Raw genomic sequence first — 8,260 nt, 5'->3', positions numbered from 1 at the left:
TCGTATTCCTTGGTATAGTGCGAAGTCGTCTAGTTATATGCTGGACTAATTTTGTAGGTACAGTGTGAAATTGTGTAAAGTGTTATTTAATTCGTTTTTATTGGTTTGAGTTTAACAAAATGGGCCCGCAGATTTCATTCAGGGTCTGTAGATTTTAAAGCAAGCGATCGCCAGCGGGCCCTGATGGCCACCTGGCAACTTAAAATATTGCATATTAATTAAAAGATATAACTGGACGGGCATGATTTGGGATTCAGATTCTGTCGAACAAAAACGTTAATTCTGTTTTTCAACTAACAGGAATATTTTCAAAATAATAAAGACTACTATATTTTGCAAAAGCAACACAGAAGATCTTATATTAGACCCAATAAAAATGTACCCTTTGACGAATCCTGGTTAGAATTTCAATTCAGCGGCCAGTGATGAGGTTCGAGGACTTGTTTGATTCACGTCATTGCAACACCATAGACAGCAAGAGGCGAGGTGAAGTATTTTATCAGTACCTTCAGTCTAAGCATTCTGGTCTCATTCTGACATGGATGTAAGGTAAAATATATATGAATGCCGAATGCTCCCGTAAGGTCTCAACATGCTGACATGGGGGTCGTTATAATGCTGTCACGTGCAACTACTGGCTAAAAAGTAATGACACTCCAATATTTCTTGTAAGCGCTAGTTGGGCATCTTATGTCAAGGATTTCCCAACGCAAGTATCAATTAAATCTGATATACAGAGATATCGTGGAACCCGATTTTAAACCGATTGTAGCAAATACATGGTTTTGTAAATGTACTTTGCGAAATGAATCAGTCAATGTGTTTAAGACCTCATTTCTGGTAGCCCCACCACCACGATCGTCGCTGTTTCACTCTCGCTCAGACAGCATGTACATGTCTTCGTTCTCTCGAGTGATGTATATAGGGAGGCAATTCGCCCCAAAAGCCACATCTCGCACAGAGCCGTCGTTGGCGATAACATTTTCATAACAAACAAACAAAAATATGAATGTAAACAATTGTTTCCAGTGGGTTATATAGGAATATGACATTTCACGTGAGAAAAAAACACGTTTACCACAGGTGGGCTTGATTTCAAAGTGAGAGTGAGTATGGTTTTACGCCGTTTTAGCAATATTCCAGCAATATGCCGAAGAGGGACACCAGAAATGGGCGGCACACTTTGTACCCATGAGGGGAATCGAACTCGGCTTTTCGGCGTGACGAGCGGGCGTTTTAACCACTTGGCTACCACACTGCCCCCACAAGGTGAGAAGGGACACATGTGTGATGTTTCTATCTGATGTGCATAAGAGAAGGTTATGAATGGTGATCATACAACATCCCTAATTATACATTTTGTGTATGTTTTGACTTTGAATCTTTTGTTCTGGTCAGTCACGGACTATAACTTTGATGTTCAAGGTAATCATCCAAATAAGGACACGACGGGTGATATACTTTGGGTAAAATATAGAGATTAGTACACAAGCAAGAGTGTCATATGATGTAACACGAAACGAGTGTTCAATTTTGTATTGCGAGAGCGAGGGCAATAAATAATTTAGCACGAGTTTTATGAAAGTCACAAGACACTTGCTCAATTGTAATAATTTCTGTATTTTCCAGTTTATTCCTGTGCACTAATGCAGTAAAACATGGGAAGCAAGTGTGACGGCTCACTTCACTGACGTCACGTTAAATTATTTAATGACTTCACAGACGGTGAAATGTAGAAACAATGGTTGAAAGGGAAAAGTGTGCACATATGATATACATATACATGGTCCATCCTATAGGTAATTATTAGCGATATCTAACGTGAGATACTGCTACAATGAAATTGCATCAGAGTGCCTGCAGATCACTGTTTCATCAGTGTCACCACGACGTCACAAATCCGTCAGCCATTGCTGGCAAGGAGTATTTTTTACACCCAAACCTGTGGTTACTGTTCACTGAGTGAAAACGTTTGCAGATGATTTCATACAACAAACAGAAAGTCGGTTTCACAAATAATGATATCAAATACATACACTAGTCGATGAATATTTAAGTCAAATTTTGCTCAATGACACAAAACCTCCACTGCAATGCATTGTAGACGTCCAAGTTGGTGGAGTGATACGTACGAAGAGTGTCTTAATGAGGGAATCTTAAAGGGTCGACTGGTGAGGTGATTTATGGATCTGGAATGGAGAATCCAGGAAGGGCTTGAAGATGCATTGAGGCACCTCACTAACGCCCTGAAAATGAACCTACATGGACGTAATTTCGATAGTACCAAAGGTATGGACGAAGAATCTGGTACCAGCTGCTTGAGGATCATAATCAGAACGAAATATGGATTAGAACCACCACCTCAGAGCCCGACAGACAAGGGACATAACTCTGAATTTGCTTCATGGTATGGGGTGAACGGTTGATGGAAGCGTTGGTTCTGGGGCTGAGGGGTATGAGTAGGGTGGGGGTGGAGAGTTCGGAGGAGCTGGGTAGTGTCCAACGGTGTTGTACTGCTGAGGGAGTGGGTGCTGTTCAGAGATGTTATACGGTGGAGGAGGAGGTCCAAATGCCACCGGAGGAGGGTAGCCAGAGGGCGCGGGTTGGCTGACGATTGTCGGCGCAGGGGCGATAACTGTTCCCATGTGACCTCGACCTTGTCCGTCTGGTGGATTGTTGTGGTAGTACTCGGCTGGAAGATATATATATATATATATACGTTTTCAACATAATGAGAACACCAGAGATTTGCTTCGGAACGGCTGTCCACGAGTGAGGTCACGTCAGCAAGACAACCACATTCGGCTGACGTAACTGAGAAATCATTTCCTGACTGACAAATCATGCTATCTTTTGGTATTAAAACGCATTAAAAAGTGGCAAGAAAATCAAATAATGAACAGTGATTCTATTCCAGTAGTTATACGGAGTTGCTAAATTTCTGAAATTAGTTGTACTCAATATTCCAGCTATATGGCGCCGGTCTGTGAATAATCGAGTCTGGACCAGACAGTCCAGTGATTAACATCATGAGCATCGATCTGTACAGTTGGGAACCGATGACACGTGTCAACCAAGTCAGCAAACCTGTCCACCCGATCTCCCGTTAGTCGCCTCTTACGACAAGCATAGTCGCCTTTTACGTTTCTATGACAAAAATAGAAATGGCAAAAATAGAAATAATCAGTGGTGATCCTTTCAAAGAGAGTGAAAATAGACCGTTCGCGAAGACCGACGACGAGCCGGTTTAACAACGGACTACAGCGAGTGTTTGCTGTAGTGTCGGCCCTAAAGACCCAGAACCATATATAATTGTAGGTGCTGACCAGAATATGTACGCCCGGCCTGCTTTCAGTTACAATTCCCCGCAAACAAAAATGTGACAACTAACAAACTGGATAACGACTTTAGTTTAACTCTAGTGACTGACTAATCTTCATTAACGATAAAATCAACATTCACGTCAACATCCAAGTCGTTTGGAAAGAGTGAATAGGAATATTCAGACCGGGATATGTAGGAGCTGATCGAGATAAAAACTTGAAACTACTGAAATGTATTTTCTGAAATATACCGCTCTTAGTGAGTATGAAAAAGCTGTCGGTCATGAGGACCTGCAGAAAATGTGGGACCGATTGGTTTTCAGTCGACTTCGACCCAAAGGACGACGCTTCAGTTTCTAATTCCTAGGTATTTTCCTGTGTTCTACCATTCTTTGATGCCAAATACTGTATAACTTTGGCGAAAAATACTGTAGCTCACCTGACATGCCTATCATGAAGATGCCCCACACACAGCTCCACACCCAGCCGATGAGACAAGTCACTGTCGTCAGAAGTTGCAGGAACCCGATTCCAAAACCGATGCAACAAGATCCGCATCTTGACGAACTGTCCATGTCTTCGTTCCGGGCACAACAGAAGGAGGAAAGACCAGCTATAACTGTACCTACACGAAGAACAAAACCCAGCTTCAAGATTCGTGATCCAGTATGAGACGTAATTAAGACTGGGTGGCTTTGTGGTTTGTTGAGTAAATGATTGAGTCCGGACCAGACTATCCAGTGATCAACGTGAGTGAATTTACTTTTACGCTGCTTTTGGTAATATTCAAGCAAAATCATGGCGGAAGAAATGGGCTTCGATCACACATTGTACCCATGTGGGGAATCGAACACAGGGCATCGGCATTACGAGCCAAGGTATAGATTTTCGAAGTTCTCTTAGCGCTACGATAATCGTAAGTTAATGTTAATGTATGACACTTACGACTATCGTAGCGCTAAGAGAACTTCGAAAATCTAGGCCCAAGGCTTTAACCACTAGGCTACCCCACCTCTGCTAATGATATATAATAAACGAGTAGGTAATAACACGTCAAATAAGTAGCAAGAAGCTAACGACGGGTGAAAAGTGAGTGTTAAAGGTGAGTAATGTCGATTTTAGTAATATATCACGGCGGGAGACAGCAGATAAGAATCTCATATAATGTAATCGTCTCTCATAAATCTCTGGGCGATTGGTTGTGTACTTTTTTAACTTTTGTATTGTTTATATTGTTTATGATGCTTTATGAATATGTTTTGATGTACACAAATGAGACTTAAATAAACGATTGACTGTTTGATGGATGGATGGATGGATGGATTGTACCCACGGCGTGACGAGTGAACGCTCTATCTACTAAGCCACCTCACCACCCCTTAACAACGCAAACAACGAAGCTGTGTGTTTTCTTTTTTTCTTTTGTTAATATAGTCAGTCTACCATTAGCGTGTGTTGTTGGCAACCCCATTCATGCATCGTGCGCTGTTCCCCTTTGTTGGCGTTGCTCTGTGAACTGTATCTCATGTTTGACTGTGAGTGATTTTAGTTTTACGCAGCTTTCAGCGGTGTTGCAGTAACATCCCGACGGGGGACACCAGGAACGGGCTGAACTCAGTACACCCAAGTGGGGAATCGAACGTGATGAGCGAACACTATAACCACTAGATTACCCCACTACCCTCATGCTTGAAGACGAACTTCAATAGTACCGTACCCCCATTCGCTAGATACATGAAACTCTGATGATTCTAGCACCACCTACCAAGGCCAGGTACGAGGAAGTTCAGAACACAGCAGACGACAGCCAGAGGCATCGGCATGGCTGGTACTGCCAGCCTCTCATCCTTGCCGCGGTTTCTTCCCGATCCCATGGTAACAATCTTGGCGCAGCACTGGCGATCTGACGATCCAGTGATCAAGCAGAGATGTTTGTGAAGTGATTCCTCTTCACAGTGGTAGCATACTTAACTTCCTGTTGCACTGGATGGAATTTAGAGTCTTCAAGTCTGTCCTCGAACGATGCCCAAATACTGTCTTCCTGTGAAACAAAAAAAAAATGCAACAAACGAATAAGCTGTTCATTTCAAACAGGCAGATTGTACGAGTTATTACGTATTTTAACGCCATTCCAAGAAATAATTCATCTCTAAAACGGTGGTGTTTAAATAATCGAATCTGGACCAGACAATCCAATGACTGACACCATGAGCATCGATCTTCGCAACGGGGATATGATGACGTGTCAACCACGTGAACGGTGCTGACCGCCCGATGGCGTTAGTCACATCTTACAAACATGAGTTACTAAAGACCATTTCTAAATCGGATTTACGCGATGACTTGAATGCAACTTCCGGTGGCCTAGTTGTTAAAGTATATATAGGCAGGTAAACGATAAGTATATGTAAGTATATGTGTAAGTTGGTAGCATCGACGCTATTGGATACTTAACGTCACTTTGTAGGTCACTGACATGCAGACCTCATTCAATAAATTATCGATATATATGCATCGATGTTACATTTGGGTTTACACACCCTCTCAGTGTCAAGCGCCTATATAGCAAGCAAACAAAGTCAGCGATCAAACATACTCGATCACCGCGACGTCCACAAAGAAAGCATGTTAAATAACTGGTGGTCTAGACCATGGACTTTGTGTAACCCGCTGAGAAGCGTAAACTGGCACGGGTCCAATGCCCGAAAGTTATGAATACATATATGCAATGCCTTCAATAAAGTGCTCATTATTTACAGAGAAAATGTGTAAACCAAATATCGCATTCGCTGACTGAGAATCAGGTGGTTGAACTGACAGACATGTCTACGAGTTTCTGAATGAACAAGTACATTTGAAACAATGAAGATACTTCTACTTGTACTTGGGGCTCTGTTCAATTGGCGATGTTAGATCTTTTGTAATTCTTATAAAGGACTAGAGAAATTATTCCTTCGGCAAATGTCGAAATACCTCGTGTGACCTTGAAATGGGTAATCCTTGAACAATTCAGTAATTCCTCCGAGATATTTGTTTGTTTGTTAACTCAACGTAGTAAACATTAATCCACGTGAGCTAATCATCAGCGTAATTACGATGATACAACTTACATCAATTTCAACCGTTTGAACCACACACAGAAAATGGACGTCCAATTAACAAGTAAGTAAGGCCACACGAGAAATACATAGCTACTTAAACTACTTGTACTCTATATTCTTACTGTTACCTTTACTCCAGACGAAGGTATGCCGAATCTATGCCCGCCTCACTGGGATCTACTCCACTTGTACACCCCATGCGTAGGACTAATAAATCTCTGCCGTGTGTATTAATAGTAAGTCATTGGACCGATTGTGAGTTGGGTATACAAGTACGTCAGTGGGTTATTGTTGTATTCACGTCGGTAAAGGGATGTAAACGGTCCGATGGATATCAGGTCTTTCATATGTTAACAGTGCATATTTAACGCTCCTATATATATATGCATGCATGGTCTTGCTTTTGGGCCATACTGATAAAATATGTGAAAATTACTTTATAAAATCACAATGAGATAAGAAGTGGTAAAATGTGACATGTTACCTTTGTGGATACACCGTGACAGAATAGTACAGATATTTCTGCTTTGGGGGTTTAGTTCCATCCGGGATTCGAACCCACACTCTCAGTCAGGGACCTAATCGAGATCACACAACAGAGGCAGACGCGGCTGTTGGGGTAAGTGGGGTTCGGAGTTGGAGTGGGGGTGGGGGTGGGGGTGGGGTGGGGGCACACATCTCTTTATTTAATCATAAAATACATAATCCATGTCTCGGCAATGGTATCCCATTTCATCGGTTATTTAATTTAGGGTTTCCATCCCTATTTTAATTTTTAGTTGATGTACTTTTTTACATGTAGTAATAATTATTTGCATACATACATTATTTGTATACGCACACCTGGTAAGCCTGTTTATCTGCTGTTGATTAAAACTGGTTTAGACTTGGTTAAGACTGGTCCACTACGTTTCTTGGGTAATATATTAAAACCTTAGTGAGTGAGTGAGTGAGTTTAGTTTTACGCCGCACTCAGCACTATTCCAGCTATATGGCGACGGTCTGTAAATAATCGAGTCTGGACCAGACAATCCAGTGATCAACAACATGAGCATCGATCTGCACAATAGGGAACCGATGACATGTGTCATCAGCAAGCCTGATCACCCGATCCTGTTAGTCGCCTCTTACGACAAGCAGAGTAGCCTTTTATGGCAAGCATGGGTTGCTGAAGGCCTACTCTACCCCGGGACATTCACGGGTATTTTAAAACCTTAGAACTCCCCACACTAACAATACTTGTCATGTTACCGTGGACAAAACTTCTTGTGTACTGTTACTGTGTCGATTGGTCGCGTTTAGCAATATTCCAACAATATTACGGGAGACATCAGAAATGGGCTTCACACATTGTATCCATGTTGAGAATTGAACCTGGATTTTCGGCCACAAGGTTTTGCCCCTTAGTTGAGGTGACATTAGACCTAGCATTGTTAACTCAATTCGTAAACTGATAGCAAATACCGATCGCATTAAAATATTTTCAAACATGCAATAAATTAATTACAATTCCTAGACAAATATTTGGAATGAGCACCGGGCGGAAGGAGTCTCACTTTTGAAAAGTCAGAAAAGTAAAATGAACATTTTCTTGTAACTCAGTATACCTCTGACAAACAGACATTTAAAGTTCCGCAAGTTTCTTTCTTTTTTGTATAGATTTGCTAATGCACTTATTCGTAGAAACGTCGGCAGTTTGTAGAAACATGGGGCGAATCAGACAGATGTGTCCCCAAACAGTGAAAAATGTTGACCGAAATGTTTTATAACTGATACCAGCATGACCATTATTTGGTTTTTTTTACAGTAACAGAGTAGTGGTAGTTGAAGTGCGTA

At 41.7% G+C, this 8,260-nt stretch overlaps 1 protein-coding gene across 1 annotated transcript; it reads right to left on the bottom strand.

Moving 5' to 3' along the window:
- Positions 1-1,456: 1,456 nt before the first annotated feature.
- LOC137296388 (protein SPEC3-like) lies at positions 1,457-6,641 on the bottom strand. Its single transcript, XM_067828184.1, has 4 exons — positions 6,553-6,641; positions 5,089-5,364; positions 3,763-3,948; positions 1,457-2,692 (listed from the first exon to the last, which is right to left on the bottom strand). The coding sequence occupies exons 2-4, from the start codon at positions 5,195-5,197 to the stop codon at positions 2,403-2,405; spliced, it is 585 nt and encodes a 194-aa protein (XP_067684285.1). The 5' UTR covers positions 5,198-5,364; positions 6,553-6,641; the 3' UTR covers positions 1,457-2,402.
- Positions 6,642-8,260: the final 1,619 nt, after the last annotated feature.

This window comes from Haliotis asinina, chromosome 9 (assembly GCF_037392515.1).
Source record: "Haliotis asinina isolate JCU_RB_2024 chromosome 9, JCU_Hal_asi_v2, whole genome shotgun sequence".
NCBI classification, from domain to species: domain Eukaryota; kingdom Metazoa; phylum Mollusca; class Gastropoda; order Lepetellida; family Haliotidae; genus Haliotis; species Haliotis asinina.
Note: the sequence above shows the minus strand (reverse complement) of the source record. Positions and strands in the feature narration are given on the sequence as shown.

Bases quoted from the DNA above. Each gene is read 5' to 3' on its own strand.
- LOC137296388 (XM_067828184.1), bottom strand. From the start codon at position 5,197: ATGGGATCGGGAAGAAACCGCGGCAAGGATGAGAGGCTGGCAGTACCA. The intron at 3,949-5,088 runs GTAGGTGGTGCT...TTCTTCGTGTAG, and splicing joins CTTCCTCGTACCTGGCCTTG to GTACAGTTATAGCTGGTCTT. The intron at 2,693-3,762 runs GTGAGCTACAGT...TATATCTTCCAG, and splicing joins CTTCATGATAGGCATGTCAG to CCGAGTACTACCACAACAAT.